Genomic DNA, 19,469 nt, shown 5'->3' on the forward strand with positions numbered 1-19,469 from the left:
AAAGTTGAAATTAAAAGGGAAGTCAAAAATATATTGAAGCAAATGAAAATAAGAACTCAACATACCCAAACCTATGGGATCCAGCAAAAGCAGTGCTAAGAGGAATGTTTATAGCAATAAATACTTACATTTAGAAAAAAGAAAGCTCTCAAGCAAACTTAACTTTATACCTCAAGGAACTATAAAAATGAGAACAAACTAAGCCCAAAATTAGTAGAAGGAAGAAAATAAAGTAGAAATAAATGGAATAGAGACTAGAAAAAAATAGAAAATTTTAATCAAACTAAGGTTGGGTTTTTGAAAAGATAAACAAAACTGACAAACTTTTAGCTAGACTTACCAAGAAAAAAGAGAGAAGACTCAAATAAAATCAGAATGAAAAAGGAGACATTACAACTGATACCACAGAAATACAAAGGATCATAAGAGAGTATTATGAACAGTTATATGCCAACAAATTGGACAACCTAGAAGAAATGGATAAATTCCTAGAAATATACAACCTACCAAGTCTGAATCATGAAGAAATAGAAAATCTGAACAGACCAATAACAAGTAAGGAGATTGGATCAGCATTTAAATCCCCTCCAACAACGAAAAGCCTAGGACCAGATGGCTTCACAGGTGAATTTTGCTAAACGCGTTAAAAATTAATGCCAATTCTTCTCAAACTCTTCAGAAAAACTGAAGAGGAGAGAACACCCCTACACTCATTTTACAAGGCTAGCATTACCCTGATGCCAAAGCCAGATAAGGATATCACAAGAAAACTACAGGTAAATGTCCTTAATGAATATAGATGTAAAAATTCTCAATAAAATATTTGCAAACTGAGTTCAAGAGCACATTAAAAGGATCATACATCATGATCAAGGGAGATTTATCGCTGGAAGGCAAGGATGGTTCAACATATGCAAATCAATAAACGTGATACACTACATTAATAGAAAGACAATAATCATACGATCACTCCAATAGATGCAGAAAAAGCATTTAACAAAATTCAACATCCTTCCATGATAAAAACTCTCAAAAAATTGGGTATAGAAGGAACATACCTCAACATCATAAAGGCCCACAGCAATAAATAATAAAGGCTGTTACCACTCTTGTTTGGAATACTACTGGAAGTCTTAGCTAGAGTAATTAGGCACAAGAAAAAAAAAAGGACATCTGAATCAGAAAGGAAGAAGTAAAATTGTCTCTGTGTGCTGATGGCATTATCTTGTATAGAGTAGTACAGTATAGAGCAAATTCCAGACTTCAAAAAACCCTTAGACCTAATAAACTATCCTAAAGTTTCAGGATACAAAATCAACCTACATAAATCTGTTGTGTTTCTATACACAAACAATGAACTATCTGAAAACAAAATTAAATAAAATATCCCATTTACAATAACATCTAAAATAATAAAATACTTAGAAATAAATTTAACCAATCTAGTTAAATATCTATACATCAAAAACAGATGCATATACCAATGGAATAGAATCAAGAGCCCAGAAATAAACCAACACATATATAGTCAACCAGTATTTGAAAAGAGAGCCAGGAATACTCAATGCGGTGAGGGATGCGGGAAATGGGGAGAAGTTGGTCAAAGGGCACAAACTTTCAGTTATAAGATGAGTAAGTTTCAGGGGTCCAATGCACAGCTTGATGACTATAGTTAACAATATTGTATTGTGAAAGTTACTCTGAACGTAAAGCTTTAATGTTCTCACCATAAAAACAATTAAAAAATGGTAATTATGTGAAGTAAAGGATGTATTAACTAACCTTGTGTGGTAAACATTTCGCTATATGTGTAACAAATCATCACATTGTACGTCTTAAATGTACACAATATTACATGTCAATTACATCTCAGTAAAACTGGGGGAAAAAAGATGGCTTGGGGCAAAAGGCTCAGGAAGGGGCCCTGAAAATGTGAGAGCATTGAAGTTGGCTTTATGTGATGTCAATAGGGGTGCTGACGGAATTAGAGGAATCAGACCTGCGTCCACACTAAATCCTCCCGGATTGATGCAGTGCTAGAAGTGCTAGACTCCCCCAAAATGTTTGAGAAGTACAGACTGTAGAACTCCTCCAGTGCAACCTTCTCAATTTACTGATGAAGAGGCTGAGGCCCAGGGCATAGCTATTTAGTGTCAGACGGGACTTCCCAGTCTGAATTCTGGGCTTCCTCTCTCAACTTCCCACACTCCATTTCACCAGTAAACTTTTTAAGTTCGGCACATAATCAGCAGCCGTTATATGCCAGCCCTTGTGGTAGAGGGTGGTGATTCAAAGATGCATTTGAAGATTATGATCTAACTGGTGAGACAGAGAGCTTCAGAACTAATTGTTTTATACCAGATAAAATTTATTAATAGATTTTAATTATATGGGTAAGCGCCTAAATGAAAATGCTAAGTGGAAAAACAGGAAACAATTGTATATATGTTCTAATCTCATTGCTTAAAATAAATAAATAAATAAAAACTTGAGAAATGCAATAAACCACTACTGAGCCAAGTCTTATGGGACATGCTAAGACCTTGTGCTATAAATACTTGTGCACTTATTTGACCTTCCTTCCTTGAGGGCCAGCACCAAGTTTTTCAACTCATTTTTCTATCAGTGCCATCTTGCTTCAGACCTGCCACCCAGTAGATCAGTAGATGTTGAATAAATGAAGTCCCCTTCGTTACGCAGCTCCCACCCCAAAGGAGCACCTCTCCTAAGGAGGAGAATAAAGAGAGTAAGAAAGGATGTGATTAGAATTTTGGTGGGTCTGATGTGGGCAAACATCTTAAAGGAGGCTCGTCCAAAGTAGAGAAAGCCTACTAGCCTCAGGACAGACAGAAACTGACGCGCTCCCCCTGGAGGCCGCATGGGATGCTTACAGGGTGACCCAGATCCCAGCCCAAGGCAGGTCGCAGGTCTTCAGTTTGGATGTGGGCGCCTGCAGGAGCCTGAGACGCAGGATTTGCCTTGTTGAGAGCGCGTCCCGGGCGGAGACAGGCTTGCGATGGGGTTGGGAAAACGCCTCTGGTTCTTCTAGACGCTGGGGTCTAAGAGCCGGGGGATTGGAATTCAAAGAAGCAGTCCCGAACACCCTCCCCAATCCATCCAAGCACACACTTGGGAGTATCTTCTCAACCTTATTTAAGGGATGCACGCTAGCACAGGGACAGACATCTCTTGTGAACCCACTCATGAATTTTTCCTAATGCTGGGGGCAGAGACTCTGGGGTGAGAGGCTGCCCGGTCCGCCCCGCACCTCCTTGTAAACCCTCCCCAGATCCCCCTTCCTCCTCCCCGCCTGACCCCCTCCTCCTCTCCCTTCTCCTCCAACACCCCCTCCCTCCCGCGGCCGCCCCGGTCCCCGCCCCCTTTCCCCTCCCACCTCCGCGACGCTGCGCTCAGCTCGCCTCCAGCCTCCCCGCAGTCTCAGCCGCGAGCTCCCGGCGACGCTGGCGGGCGGTGGCCGGGCGCCCAGACTCTGACTCCGGCTTGTCCCGAGGCTCGAGGCAGCTGTACCCCTGCCCTCCTGCCTCGCCAGCGTCGGTGACTGCCTCGGGGGCACTTTGATTCGAGCAGGGCCGCGCCCCCGGGACCGAGTAACCTTCGCAGGTAAGGATGGAGACCCCCCCCACGCCCCCGGACAGGGCGAGACCCTAGAACCTGGAAGTTTCCCCCTAGAAAGGCAGGACCCACCCGGGGAGAGCTTCTTTGAAGGGCTCTAAAGATAGGGATCAAACTTAGCAGTTTTAAGTCATCAAAGAAGCTACTCTTCCAAATAGGCAATTCTTTGTGTCGGCCTCTGCACCGTTTAATATCAACAGTAAAATTGTTTGCATTGGAATATAAATGGAATTCTTTCTACTTAAGCACTACCAGAGGGGATCCTCTTTATTTTTATGATTATTAACAGATGCCATTGAAAAAAGGTGTAAAACGCATTCCTGGAAAGCCTCGTCTCCTTGAAAGCCTCTTTGGCAAAGTTACTATGAAAGCTAGGAATCTCTCGCTGTCTCATCAACCTGGCTGCACAGGTCAGCAAAAGGAGCAGCGCAAAACAGTTTTTAAGCGAGAAGATGAAACGAAATTGAAGTGTCTTGGACTTGCTTTAAAATACTCTAGGAAGAAAAAAAGGTGGGGGAAGACAACTGAGTGAGACAAGATTGTCAAAATATTGGTAATTGTTGCCGCGGGATGACGGGCATGTGGGGTTGTAATTTTCTACTTTCTAACTTTCTCTCTACTTCGGAAATTTTCTATCATAAAAGTTTTTTGTTTTTGTTTTTGTTTTTGCTTTGCGGTACGCGGACCTCTCGCTGTTCTGGCCTCTCCCGTTGCGGAGCACAGGCTCCGGACGCGCAGGCTCAGCGGCCATGGCTCACGGGCCCAGCCGCTCCGCAGCATGTGGGATCCTCCCGGACCGGGGCACGAACCCGTGTGCCCTGCATCGGGAGGCGGACTCTCAACCACTGCACCACCAGGGAAGCCCCATCATAAAAGTTTTTGAAAAGTTGTAGAAACACTTCCTGCCTGATTCCTCTGACCTTTTTACACTGTCATTGATTCGAAAGGAGCTGCATATCCTGTCTAGGTGTTTTTTTCCCCTTCTGTTAACTCTTCTCACTTCTGAAATTCTCATTTTATCCCAAGTGCATTTGTCTCCACAGAGAGTTATAAAAGTCATATGTTGCTGCCTGGAGAATTATGCTTAGATCTGGTATATAATTTAGAAGAGAGAAGGTTAAAATTCCAGCCAAATAAGACATCTAGGCTTGAAAGTAGTGTGTGAGCATCATATGGAATTTTATGTTTATTAGGACATAACTAGAAGAGCTCCTTTAACGTGAGAAGAGGTTGGATGTGGATACTCTTCCTGTTTTTCCTCCAGACAGCTCGGAAACCTGCACACTTTTAAGAATCTTTTCCGTGTTGTCAAACGTGAGATTGTTTAGCCTCGTGCTTGGCACATAGAATGTGCATATTATGTTAAAGTAATCAATTGCTAATGTGAGTTAATTTCCCCTGCTGAGTTCATTACTTACCTTTCTCTGCCCAATGCTCAACTATCCAAGGCAAGCACATTGCATTTTAACAGCGGGATCAGACTCAGAATTTTGGAGGCTGAAGCTACTTCGCCTGGGTTAACTTTGCACATGAGAAATCTGAGATGAGAGATTGGAAACAGCAAAGTATGAACGTTATTATTTTATGACTTTGCTTAACTAATATGTTTTCAAAAGCTTCACAAGCTTTAACAGATGTTTGCTTAGCTAGAAACACAGTGATCATAAGATGCTTTAAAGCCTGAAGAGTAGCAAACCTAATACAGTTCCAGATATTCTTCGCCAACTTGCAAGATAAAACGTAAGTCAGGAGCCATACGCTGTGCATTTCCTATGTCAGTGGATGAGAGAGCCAGCAGAGGGTTCCCCTGGGGCTCCATCAGTGCCATTCACCCCAAATTTGATTTACACACAACATATCCATTGCCCAAATTGAAATATACAGGTCCTGGAAAAATAGCTTAAAAAACAAAGGGAAGTTTTATTTTTTTTATTATGATGAGAAACACAAGTTGTGGGTTACTGTAAAGTAATCAACTGTGTAACTTTACCATCTTCCTTTCCCTCCACTACTGCGAAACTTTTCAAGCAGACGTTACTCTGTCTCATTCCTGAAACTAAACTTGAAGATAGTGCTATGGTACGATATTTTGAATAGCAATTGGCACATTGTCGATGAACTTCCTTGCCATTTATTTTCAGCATAGAATCAGTGGAGAGCTTACCCTTTGGAAGTGAATCATTAAGTAGTTGATAGACATGGGAAATATTTGACAGGCGGAAGATTTTTCTTCTGTTGAAATGAACTGCAGCACATTTGGGGGACTGTTTAGCAGCGCCCGAGGTCATAGTGGAAGTGTGCTGGCACCACGATGGTTTTGGGAAACCACCTGCCAGACGTCTGGCTGTAGACAGCATTATCAGTCCTCAGCTCATCCGGTTGGGCTCTGTGGCCTGGAGGTGGGTTTTCTAAAAGTGATCAGTTCTATGTGATAACCATCTAGTATATTATTAGCCAGTTAGACTTCTATCCCTCCCATGAATCCTACATGCTTTTAAAATAAATTCGATTTTTGTACCTCAAGGAACGTAAACCATCTTAAGTGTGGGATCTTAGATTGGGCATCACCAGGCTAGCTTCGCCATCTAGTGGTAGAAATAGGGATAGCAGGCAAGTTCCTACCCACCTCCCCCCACCCCTCCACTCACCCGGGACTAGGGATTGAAGCGGCTCGAGGCTCAGTGATGAGTAAGTTAACTTGTGTTTTTTTTTCATTTGTGATTTAATCTAGGACTTTAGAGCTAAAAGAGATCTTAGAAATTTTCTAGTGCAACTCGATGGCTAAGGAGGACTTATCACAGAGTTTCATAAGCAAGGAAAGAGGCTTATGAAATGATGCACAGCACTGCACTGTGCGTATTTGTCGAATAAACAACTTTATCTATCCTGTTCCAATTCTTGATTCTCCCTAGCAATACTGCTGCATGCTACAGGAATGTTTTATCACGATCTTCTGATTTTAGCTCTAAAGTTGTGTGTCTGTATAATTTTCCTAAAAGTGAACATTTTCATTTATGTTTAAGTCTCTGAACCAAACGTTCTTTTCCCCCTTATATCACTCCCCACTACTTCTTTCTTTCCAAACATCCAGGGCAGACAGTTTTAAAAACTAGGTTTTTAATTTTCTAAGTATATTGCTATTGCTGCTGTAACAAATTACCAAAACCTTCGTGACTTAACCCAGTATCCTATAGTTCCGGAGGCCAGAAGTCCAGAGAGGGTCAGCAGGGTTGCCTTCTTCCCTGCAAGTTCCAGCAGAGAATGTCTCCTTACCTTTTCAGGGTCTAGAGGCCACCCGCATTTTATAGCTTGTGGTCCTGCCTGACTCTGACCTCTGCCTCCATCTTCACAGATCCTTCTCGTTCTTGACCCTCCCGCCTCCTTCTCAGAAGGATCCCTGTGATTACATTGGGCTCACCTGGGTAACCCGAGCTAATCTCATCACACAATCCTTAACTAAATCACGTTTGCAAAGTCTCTTTTACCAAGTCAGGAACACAGTCACATATGACACATTAGGATGTGTCATAGTCACATCCTAATCTGGGGATTAGGATGTGTTACAGGCATAACTTGGAAATACTGTGGCTTCATTTCCAGACCACTGCAATAAAGCGACTATTGCAGCAAAGCATCACGGGATTTTGGGGGTTTCCCAGTGCATATAAAAGTTACTGTAGTCTGCTAACTGTGCAATAGCATTATGTCTAAAAAACAATGGATACAACAATTGAACACACACTTCATTGCTAAAACATGCTAACCATCATCTGAGCTTCAGCAAGTCATAACCGTTTTGCTGGTGGAGGGTCTTGCCTCGATGCTGATGGCTGCTGACTGAGCAGGGCAGTGGCTGCTGAAGGCTGGGGCGGCCGTGGCAGTTTCTTAATATTAAGACACTACTGAAGTTTGCTGCATCGATGGACTCTTCCTTTATGAACGATTTCTCTGTAGCATGCAATGCTGTTTGATAGCATTTCCCCCACAGAACTTCTTTCCTGAGCCGCTTTATCAACTAAGTTTATGTTACACTCTAAATCCTTTGTTGTCATTTCAACAATCTTCACAGCATCTTCCCCAGGAGTAGATTGCATCTCAAGAAACTACGTTCTTTGCTCACCCATAAGAAGCAACTCCTCGTCTGTTATAGGGTTATCATGAAACTGCAGTAATTCAGTCACATCTTCAGAATCCACCTCTAATTCTAGTTCTCATGCTGTTTCCATGACGCCTGCAGTTACCTCCTCTACTGAAGTCTTGAACCCCTCAAAGTCATCCATGAGAATCAACTTCTTCCAAACTCATGTTAATGTTAATATTTTGACCTCTATGACTCATGAATGTTCTTAATGGCATCTACGATAGTGTCTTCTTTCCAAAAATTTTCAACTAACTTTGCCCAGATCCATCAGAAGAATTACTATCTGTGGCAGCTGTAGCTTTACGAAATGTATTTCTTAAATAGTAAGACTTGAAAGTCAAAATGACTCCTGATCCATGGACTGCAGAACAGATGTTGTGTCAGCAGGCATGAAAACAACATGAATCTCATGGTAGATCTCCCTCAGAGCTCTTGGGTGACCAGGTGCATTGTCAGTGAGCAGTAATATATTTTTTTCTGGGTTAAGAGTCCATTTTAATTAGATTCAGTTACTTAGAATCAGTTCATCTCAAAACATATGTGTATTATCAAAGAAAATATAGGGGCTTCCCTGGCGGTCCAGTGGTTAAGAATCCACCTTCCAATGCAGGGGACGCAGGTTAGATCCTTGGTTGGGGAACTAAGATCCCACATGTGGCGGGACAACTAAGCCCACGAGCCAAAAAATAAATAAATAAAAAAAAAAAAGAAAATATAAATTACAGTTCTCAAAATTCAAAATCAGTGAGCAGTCATATTTTGAAAGGAATCTTTTTTTCTGAGCAGTAGGTCTCGACAGTGGGCTTGAAATATTCAGTAAACTATGTTGTAAAGAAATGTACTGTCATCCAGGTTTTGTTGTTCCATCGCTGGAGCACAGGCAGAGTAGATTTAGCATAATTCTTAAGGGCTAGAGAATTTTCAGGATGGTAAATGAGCGTTAGCTTCAGCTTAAAGTCACCAGCTGCATCAGCGCCTAACAAGAGGGTCAGCCTGTCTTTCGAAGCTCTGAAGCCAGGCACTGACTTCTTTCTAGTTGTGAAAGTCCAATAGCGTCTTCTTCCAATAGAAGGCTGTTTCATCTACGTTGGAAATCTGTTTAGTGCAGCCACCTTCATGAATTCTCTTAGCTAGACCCTCTGGAGACCTTGCTGCAGCTTCTACATCAGCTCTTGCTGCGTCACCTGGCACTTTTATGTTATGAAGGTGGCTTCTTTCCTTAAACCTCATGGACCAGCCTCTGCTGGCTTCAGATTTTTCTTCTGCAGCTACCTCACTTCTCTCAGCCTTCAGAGAATTGAAGTGAGTTAGGGCCTTGCTCTGAATTAGGCTTTGGCCTAAAAGAATATGTGGCTGGTTTGATCTTCTCTCCAGACCATTGAAACCTTCTCCATTATCAGTAATAAGGCTCCTTTGCTTTCTTATCATTTGTGTGTTCACTGGAGTAGCTCTTTTTCTTTCCTTCAAGAACTTCTTTGCATTCACAACTTGGCTGACTGGTGCAGAAGCCTAGCTTTCAGCCTATCTCGGCTCTCCACATGCCTTCTTCATTTCTAGATTTTTTTTTTTGCGGTACGCGGGCCTCTCACTGTTGTGGCCTCTCCCGTTGCGGAGCACAGGTTCCGGACGCACAGGCTCTGCAGGCCATGGCTCACGGGCCCAGCCGCTCCGCGGCATGTGGGATCCTCCCGGACCGGGGCACAAACCCGTGTCCCCTGCATCGGCAGGCGGACTCTCAACCACTGTGCCACCAGGGAAGCCCCCCATTTCTAGCTTTTGATTTAAAGTGAGAGACGTGCAACTCTTCCTTTCACTTGAATACTTAGAGGCCATTGTAGGGTTATTAATTAGCCTAATTTCAATACTGTTATGTCTCAGGAAACAAGGAGGCCCAATGAGAGGGAGAGAGATGGGGAGAGCGCCAGTCAGTGGAGCAGTCAGAACGCACACGATACTTAAGTTCACCCTCTTATATGGGTGTGGTTTGTGGCCCCCCCTGAAAAAATTACAATAATAACATCAAAGATCACCAATCACAGATCACCATAACAAATACAATAATAATGAAAAGGGATTACCAAAATGTGACACAGAGACACGAAGTGAGCAAATGCTCTTGGAAGAATGGCGCTGATAGACTGGCTCAATAAAGAGTTGCCACAAACCTTCTGTTTGTAAAAAATACATTATCTGTGAAGTGCAGTGAAGCACAATGAAACGACATCTGCCTGTACTTGGCGTACCACAGTGAATGAAATCCACAGCAGTCAGAGATACATGAAATCCCTTATAAATACCTACGTAGCTTCTGACCCCTATTCTTTGATACTTCTAATAATCATTGCTGCCATTTGCTGAGGGCTTACTGTGCTCTGGGCACTGTATTTATAAATATATCATACTAGTGTCTCACAAAAATACTCCAAAACATTATCCCTGTTTAACAAACGTAGAAAGCAATGTTTGGCGAGATTAAGTGACCTTCACAAACTCATACTGCTGAGAAGTTGCAAGTGGACTTCAGTTGGTTCGGCTTCAAAGCCCACTGACACCACCATCACTGAAACACCCCAGTTCTCACTGTCCCTCTTGGTCACATCACTAACACAATTACTTTCTCGTCATACTGATCCCACACTTTTTAGCCCAAATGTTGCCTCCATTTCAGTGTTCCAGTTAGTGACTGACATTCACTGGGGGCTTCAAGTGCACTGGGAACTGAACTTTATAAAATACCTATTCTCGGGCTTCGCTGGTGGCGCAGTGGTTGGGAGTCCGCCTGCCGATGCAGGGGACGCGGGTTCGTGCCCAGGTCCGGGAGGATCCCACATGCCGCGGAGTGGCTGGACCCGTGAGCCATGGCCACTGAGCCTGTGCGTCCGGAGCCTGTGCTCCGCAACGGGAGAGGCCACAACAGTGAGAGGCCCGTGTACAGCAAAAATAAATAAATAAATAAATAAATACAATAGATCTTAAAAAAAAAAATACCACCAGCAGTGGGCTTCCCTGGTAGCACAGTGGTTCAGAGTCCGCCTGCCGATGCAGGGGACACGGGTTCGTGCCCTGGTCCGGGAAGATCCCACATGCCGCGGAGCGGCTGGACCCGTGAGCCATGGCCGCTGAGCCTGCGCGTCCGGAGCTTGTGCTCTGCAACGGGAGAGGCCACAACAGTGAGAGGCCCGCGGACCGCAAAAATAAATAAATAAATAAAATAAATCTTTAAAAAAAAAAAAATACCACCAGCAGTGGGCTTCCCTGGTGGCGCAGTGGTTGAGAATCCGCCTGCCGATGCAGGGGACACGGGTTCGTGCCCCGATCCGGGAAGATCCCACATGCCGCGGAGCGGCTGGGCCCGTGAGCCATGGCCGCTGAGCCTGTGCGTCTGGAGCCTGTGCTCCGCAACGGGACAGGCCACAACAGTGAGAGGCCCGCGGACCGCAAAAAACAAAAAACCCAACCTATTCTCTGCATCTGCTCCCAATTTGCAAAAGTGACTCAAAGTTTGACAAGTGTTCTCCAAAACCTGACCCGTTTAATGCTCACTTCCCACCTGTCTGCTCACACTAGTAATGCTCCTTTCCTGCCCTGGCCTTTTGCCTAAGCCAGCAGTTCTCTCTGCAGATAAAGAGAGTATCTGGTCCAGACTGCAATGTCTACCTGTTGTGTGTCAGTCTTGACTGAGCAGGTGGAGGATGAAACTGGAGGAGGAGGGAGATAGCTGGAACGTGTTTTCACATTCGTGCACAGGTGTAAATGTAGGCAGTGATGCTGGGAGGGGTGAGTGGCTGGGATCATGAATGGCTAAATAAAGGACAGGCAAGTTGTCAAAAGTGGTTATGCAGTCATTTCTGGGTCCTAATATACATTAAGGTAGAAGTTGGTGTTGGCCCTGTGAGGTCATTGATCTGAGTGGTCCCCGACCCATAACAGCCCCCCAGAAAGTGTTTGACAGAGTAATGCAAAATTACGTTCCAAGGCAGCATACGATACACATGAACTTGGGCAGCTACTTCACTGTCCATTACAAGGGACCAGGTGAAAAGAATGGCCCAGGTAAGTGTGACTCTATCACCTGGTGCAGATTCTGGATGGTACATCAGCTCATGTTCATTTACAAGAAAGTAGTTCATTCAAAACATTTAATATAGCAAGGTCATCTAATCTTTCTTTCGTCTGCCTGACGTAAGTTAAAATATAAACTTTAAAGGGTAACAAACCAAAAAACAAAAGAGAAACTGAGCCTGAGAATGTAATTATGTCATGCCATGGTAAAATTCTATACACTCTAGAAGACTCACTCAAAAAGTCAGGTTTTTCTTTCACTGTAAATCGCTCCCTTAGAGTAATTATTCTGACACTGACTGTTTCTTTTCAGGCTGAGGGTCTGTTGCAGTTCCAGAATTCTTAGGGTAGATTCAGGCTAAAAATAAGACATGGGAAGTGCAATTCAAGTGCTCTGTGGCTGGGTAATGTTTAATCACACTGAAGTTTAATAGCAATGAGAAAAACATATTACAAAGCCACAGATATTCATAGAAATGAGTAATTAGGAAAGCATTCATTTGAGAAGTCTCTAAAGCGAAGCTGTCCTTGAACAAAAAACAAAACAAAGAAAAACGGAGTTTGAGAGTGTGTCAGAAACTATCCTGAAATAAAAATGTCTGAGTGTAAAATTGACTTTCTAGAAAACTAAAAGTGCTATAACTTTGCCTTATATGATGAATTGTTTTAAAGTGATATTAATTCACCCATTAAGGTAGAATAATAACTATAAAAGAACTTATTATTGATTGTGTCTATGCTCTGGGCTCAGTGGTAATTCTTTGCATATATCAACTTATTTAATTCTCACAATTACATTATGAAGTTGAGATTACTCTTATCTTCACTTTGCAGATGAGGAAATGGAAACTTAATTGAACTTAATAAACTGCCCATATTCAGTTGCCTAATAAGTGGTAAAGATGAGACTTAACCCAAGTCTTCTTACTCCTTGGTCTGCCCTTGTAACCACTATGCTGGTAGAGATACCCAAATATTCTAAATACTATCAGCATTCACATTTCTAAGAAAGTATAAGCAAGCAACCAAACAAAAGCAACAGTAAGTTATCTCTTGTAGTTACGGGTGGTCATTTCTGTGAATAGTACAGACCAGGCAGAAATGTGGACTAATATCTGCTTCATCAGTAAGAATTCATCTATAAATCCTGGTATTCTTGCTTCCCCCATAATTCTCTTCCCTTCCATTCGTCTCCATGGTCCAACCCATAATTAACTACGTGTACATTGACTCGTGGTGAGAGCCATGACTGCAACCTCACTTTTATTAACCAAAATTGGAATCTGAAGCCCCAAATCCAAGCCATCTGGAAAGTGACAGGGAAGGTCACAATTATAATGGAAGACAGGAAAAAGGAGGAGAATGAGGGAAGACATGGCACATTAAAGCTTTCAAAATACTATAACTGCTCCACCAGCTGGGACTGTGTCTCTTTAGTTAGTGCTTTTTGGATGACAGGAGTCTATAGATGTATCCACTGAACCATGGCTTGCTCTATCAGCAAGAGCTATCATTTACATTACACTGGCGTTTTACCACAAGGCAAACTTAGATTTCCCAAAAGGAAGTGTCCTGAGACATTTGTTCAGTTTGAAATTATAGGCCAAATTAGACAGGCTTACTAAGTCCATGTCCTTCATTACTGTGATTCTGAGGTCATATGACAAGGCTCTGCCCTTCCCGTGCCCAAGGATCAACGTGGGCATGGCTTTTATTCCTGTGCTGCACTGCAGCTGAGTCCCTCAAAGGGCACCAGACAGGGCTGTCCAGCTAACACTCCTGCATCATCTGTAGCATCAGAGGCGTTACATACAAGCCCACTGAATTTGACTCTTTTCAGAAGTATTATTAAATCACTTATAAAGTATGTGTTGTTTTCTATTAAAGGAGGAACCATTCAATATGAACAGTTGCAACCATAGTAAAAGAGCAAAGTTTAGAATGAATTTATTTTGTACACAGAGAGGAAGCAGAGGTCCTTTGAAACCTGGTGAAGCAATCATCCCTGGAAAGTCCACCTTCTGGGAGGGGTTTAAGCTGCTACACCAGGACCCCGGCTGCTGAAGTGGTTCTGAAACTGTACCGAGTATCAGAATTGCCTGGAGGGCTGTGTACCACATGCCTAGCTGGGAACCCACACCCCTCCTGGAGAGTTTTGAACAGTAGGTCTGGGTTGGGCCCTGAGAATTAGCATTTTTAACAAGTTCCTAGGGGATGCTGACACTGCTGGTTTGGGGACTTCAACCTGGGAATCCCTTGATGTGACAGAGTTTATTTGGCCACTCACAAGCACAGAATCTTACTAACAAAATCTTATTCAAAATTCATTTTGAATCCAAAGGCAGGAGAAAAACCAATTTCCCTGCTCAAAGCCGTCAGGCAGAAGGAGTTCCCCATTACTCACAGGAGGGTCAGCCTTTTTGTTCTATGTAGGTCTTCAGCTGATTGGATGAGGCCCACCCACATTAGGGAGAGCAACCTGCTTTACTCTATCTACCAATTCGAATGTTAATATCATCCAGAGACACCCTCCCAGACACACCCAGAATAATATCTGACCAAATATCTGGGCACCCTCTGGCCCAGTCAAGTTGACACATAAAACTAACCATTACATGGGACTTTCTTAAAAGTCTGACTACAGAATTAATGCACAGGGCACATGTTTTATTTGGTAAAGAGGAACTTCTAAATTTGAGATTCATATTCTAGGTCAATTATTTGTATAGCAAAATACCATCTGGTCTGTTATAATTTAATATTTGCATTCTACCTATCTAAATCCTAACTAGCTGAAAATTTGCAAGACTAAATTAAACAACACTGGAAAAAAAAAAACAACCCAAATCCGAAAAACAAAACCTAACTGTGGAAGCAGTACCACAACACCAAGATTTTGACGTTCTCTCTTTTGCCTAGGAATGCCTTTCACACATTTATTACTGCACAGATCGTTATTACCAAGTGTTAAAATGTACAAAGTGATCCTGTGTATTTTTTAATGTGGGTAATTGGCTATTCTCAGTCTTTGCTGTAATCATATATTAAGTACATAATGAACAGCTGTTATCACATAGGGCTAAATAAAAAATCGATTTTTAAAACTTTTGTTTCCCACATGAAAAAACTCCCTTGGTTGAAATTTTGCTAAGGATCAAGTAGATAAAAAGATATGTATACATCTTTTTAAAATCATCTGTTATGGCCTGTTGATAAACTAAGAGGCAGCAAATAACTATGATTTTAGCTTCTTTTTTTTGGAAAGACATAACATTTCATCTTGGGAACCACCCAGTTAAACATACAATTTCAAGGTCTCAGCAGAGTTACTGAGTTGTTAGCCTTTGTCATTCCAATCCAATTAAATAAAATGGATGAAATACTCATTAAGAAAATTGCATAAAAAGGCAACAAAAGAAAATACTAAGTGGTTCAACAAATTCATTACTGATATAATTACTGCTTTGTGTAAAGTCAAATTTGCCATGGTAATGATCAGAAAATATTGTGACATGAGTGTGGATTTTTTTCTCAAGTATATTGTTTACTGATTTTTTGGACAATATCCATCAGTCTACAGAAGAATGCCCTGTCTCCAAAATAAAGTACAAGCTATTCAGCAAACAATACTAATATTAACCAGAACCACCATTACTTAGCATTCAACTGTGAGCAAATAGAAAAAAATGGAAATTGCAAAACTTCTACGTAATTTTGCTGATGCCAAGTCATGGTAAAGATTATTCTAAACTTGCTTAACACGTTCCAATGTATGATCATTCAAATTAATTGTCATGTTTTGATGAACAGATCATGTTTAAATAACGAAGAGGTTAATGTAGTATATGTTTTTGTTTTATCAAAAGAATGTTGTTAGTTTGTTAATAAAATTCTGTCCTTGTATATGGCGAAATGAACTCCGTTGTATCAAGAGATGCCCATATTCGGCTCTGAATCAGAGACAACTTCGGCTTTTCCTGCCAGCTCCCAGGATCTTATGGGTGTACCCTGCTTTGTAGGCCATTCCTGACATTCTTTATTAGCTTTCTTTTCTTTGATAAGCGAAGAAAGCTTATGAGAAAGCCTTGAGAGTGAAGGTACTGTAGGAATAATCTAACCTTGAACTGCCTCTGCTTTACACACAGTGCAAATCATGGGCTAAGCCTGGATGTTTTAACTATTAGTTAAAAACAACTTGGAACATAGCTTACAAATTTCCAAACTGCTGCTCCAAAGAGTACTACTCCCCCTCTCTCACCAAGCAACAACTGACAAAAGTCAGTTCTAGGAACAGATGTACATACCAGTGAACCTAGAGAAGCAGGAAATGAAGGCAAGAAGATGTAAACAATAGAAGAGGTATTATACAATTTAAACAGTTTTCAGATGAGAGACCCAGGATGAAAGGGACTATATTTCATCATGATCATGTTCCCCCAAGTAGCGAATTCATAACCATCGCCTGTGCTCCATAAATTCTTACAATTTTAATATAAAGTAAAATGCCACTATAAAGTATTTTTGCGTGGTGCTTTGCTTAGGTGGTGGTTCCAAGCACAACTTTGTTTTAAAAAAGTACAGGGTACATTTTTCTTATTTTCGGATAAAAGGGTCTGTGCTGTGTATTTTCTTTTTATGATCAGGGGTTCTGCTTGTGAAAATCAAAGCAGGTCAATAGCAGAGGAGCCCATTTATTTACTTCTAAAATCTCTACTGAATATTTTAGAATATTATCCTATGATTTTAATTGCACCATCAATCAGCTTGGTCTGCAAGCCGTGATTAAGGGAAATTCATTGTATTCCAGTGAATGCTTTTTTTGAGCTCTGTGCTAGCCATTTACATTCTAGAGATGAGGAATTTATGATCCCTGCTTTTATTAAGAAGCTGAGTTCAGGGAAAGGGCCGGACATCTGCTGTTATCTTTATTTCTAAATCATCTGGAGATAAGGTTGTAGGACACCTTGGAAGGAAGATGGTGTGGCTTATGCAACAGAGGACCCCAGTTTGCCACCCCTTCTTATTCTCCCATGTGTTGGGTTGAAAGAGGGGGAGATGGCAGATGGGGGTAGGATGCACGGGGATTAGGGCTGGTGGAGGGCAGTCTGAGTGAAAACAGTTTACTGATTTTGGACGTCTGTATGAGCCTACTTAGTAGGGTGTTTATCTAATCTCAGTAAAATCTAAGTACAGTGAGAATATGGGCTCCTATTTGTGGTGAAGCTACCTTTAGGACCCAAGACCAAAATGAATGATAAGTAACATATTTTAAAAGAAACCATTATAAAGCCTCTCTTTCTATTTTAAAGGACAACATAGAAGAACAAAATGGAAACAACGCTATTTTGGTTGATACTTTCCACCCTTGGGTGGACTCTCATCGATGCATCTGAAATGGAACGGGATTTCACGTGGCACTTGAGAAAAATACCCCGGCTTGTCAGTGAAAGGACCTTCCATCTCACCAGCCCCACCTTTGAAGCAGACGCTAAGATGGTGTTAAATCAAGCGTGTGGCATCGAATGCCAGAAAGGACTCCCGGCTCCCAACCTTTCTGACCTGGAAGACTCTCTCTCATATGAGACTGTCTTTGAGAACGGCACCCGAACCTTGACCAGAGTGAAAGTTCAAGGTTGGGTCCCTGAGCCACATGAAAATCTCACTGCCCAGGGAGCACCTGTGAGGAGAAAGAGACAGGTGTACGGCACTGACAGCAGGTTCAGCATCTTGGACAAGAGATTCTTAACCAATTTCCCTTTCAATACGGCCGTGAAGCTCTCCACGGGCTGCAGTGGTATCCTCATCTCCCCCAACCACGTCCTAACAGCAGCCCATTGTGTCCACGACGGAAACGACTACATCAAAGGCAGCAAAAAGCTACGGGTAGGGTTGTTGAAGATGAGAAATAAAGGTAGTGGCAAGAAACATAGAGGTTCTAGGAGGAACAGGAGGGAAGCAAGGGGTGGTGCTGGAAGAGAGGGTAGCAGAGAGAACCTGAAGGAGAGCGCCAAGGCCGGGAGAAGGAGAAAGGAATCTGCTCGGGGTCAGAGAGCCGCTGACGGGATGCCCTCCTTCCAGTGGACCCGGGTCAAGAACACCCACATCCCCAAAGGCTGGGCTAGAGGAGGGAGGGGAGATGCGGCCTTGGATTATGACTACGCCCTTCTGGAGCTGAAGCGTGCTCACAAAAAGAAATACATGGAGCTGGGCATCAGTCCCACCGTCAAGAAGCTGCCCGGCGGAATGATCCACTTCTCAGGATTTGATCACGACAGGGCAGATCAGTTAGTCTACCGGTTTTGCAGCGTGTCCGATGAATCCAATGATCTTCTCTATCAATACTGCGATGCCGAGTCGGGCTCCACTGGCTCTGGGGTCTATCTGCGTCTGAAAGATCCGGACAAAAAGAGATGGAAACGCAAAATCATTGCGGTCTATTCCGGCCACCAGTGGGTGGACATAAACGGAGTTCAGAAGGACTACAACGTGGCCGTGCGCATCACGCCCCTCAAGTACGCCCAGATCTGCCTCTGGATGCACGGGGATGATGCCAGTTGCACCTACGGCTAACGGATCCCTGAAACGAGGTTGTGGATGACCTACATCGCAGAGAAAACTGGTTCTGATTACTCTAGTAAAGATCACTTCATAGGTTTTGCTTGGACTTGAACCCTATCCATAGTATTTCAACATGTTTATTTTTTCAAAATTAGGAGCTTTTCATACATTTTTAAAAGGTGTAGGTACGCATCCTACAATTAGATGGACACTTCAATGCCAAGTATATATTCTTCTTTACATGGTGGTAAGTTCATTGGTGGGAAAATTTTTGTTTCTTTCTGCCTTGTTAAAGATTAGACACTCTTTAAATTTTCAAGCTGGTATCATAAATAATATGTGATTTCTCAATGGACTGACTCTCAGGGTCCTACTCTAAGAAGAGGCCAATAGGGTGCCGGTTGTGTATTCAATGTGAAACTGCATATACAGAGGTGGACGACTAGAATCAAGTTTGAGACAGTTATAACACAGTTTGTACTACTCTGAGGTAGACCCATTCAGCTCATGCCCTCCATGTTTATATTGTGTTTTCCATTGGGTCTGAGAAACTTTAGGTTTTTTTTTTTTTTTTTTGCGGTACGCAGGCCTCTCACTGTTGTGGTCTCTCCCGTTGCGGAGCACAGGCTCCGGACGCACAGGCTCAGCGGCCATGGCTCACGGGCCCAGCCGCTCCGCGGCACGTGGGATCCTCCCGGGCCAGGGCACGAACCCGTGTCCCCTGCCTCGGCAGGCGGACCCCCAACCACTGCGCCACCAGGGAAGCCCTCTTTTTTTTTTTTTTTTTAAGAATTACAATGAACAGCAAGCTTTATAAACAAAACTATTAACAGTTTTACTGCTTTAAAAAAATACCAACTGAAGTGTTATTATTTATGGGAGAACTACTTTGTTCTATGAAATAAATCTAATTTAAAAACAGGGAAACTGAGACTTTTAAGATCTCAAGTTTTTATTTAACTAGTATTCAGAATATGGACTTTTCAAGTATGCGTAGGAAGACAGTTCCAAAGTTAATAAATGATCAGGTGTTGAAAGCCACATCATTTTATACAGCTACACAGTCTCCTACGAA

General features: G+C 42.5%; 1 protein-coding gene across 1 annotated transcript; it reads left to right on the plus strand.

Moving 5' to 3' along the window:
* The first annotated feature begins 3,457 nt into the window (after positions 1-3,457).
* On the plus strand, positions 3,458-18,991 carry PRSS35 (serine protease 35). The gene is made up of 2 exons (XM_030859407.3): positions 3,458-3,621; positions 17,146-18,991. Exon 2 carries the CDS (start codon positions 17,165-17,167, stop codon positions 18,404-18,406), a length of 1,242 nt encoding a protein of 413 aa, XP_030715267.1. The 5' UTR covers positions 3,458-3,621; positions 17,146-17,164; the 3' UTR covers positions 18,407-18,991.
* Positions 18,992-19,469: the final 478 nt, after the last annotated feature.

The sequence above is a fragment of the Globicephala melas genome, chromosome 14 (assembly GCF_963455315.2).
Source record: "Globicephala melas chromosome 14, mGloMel1.2, whole genome shotgun sequence".
Classification (NCBI taxonomy): domain Eukaryota; kingdom Metazoa; phylum Chordata; class Mammalia; order Artiodactyla; family Delphinidae; genus Globicephala; species Globicephala melas.

Bases quoted from the DNA above. Each gene is read 5' to 3' on its own strand.
- PRSS35 (XM_030859407.3), top strand. From the start codon at position 17,165: ATGGAAACAACGCTATTTTGGTTGATACTTTCCACCCTTGGGTGGACT.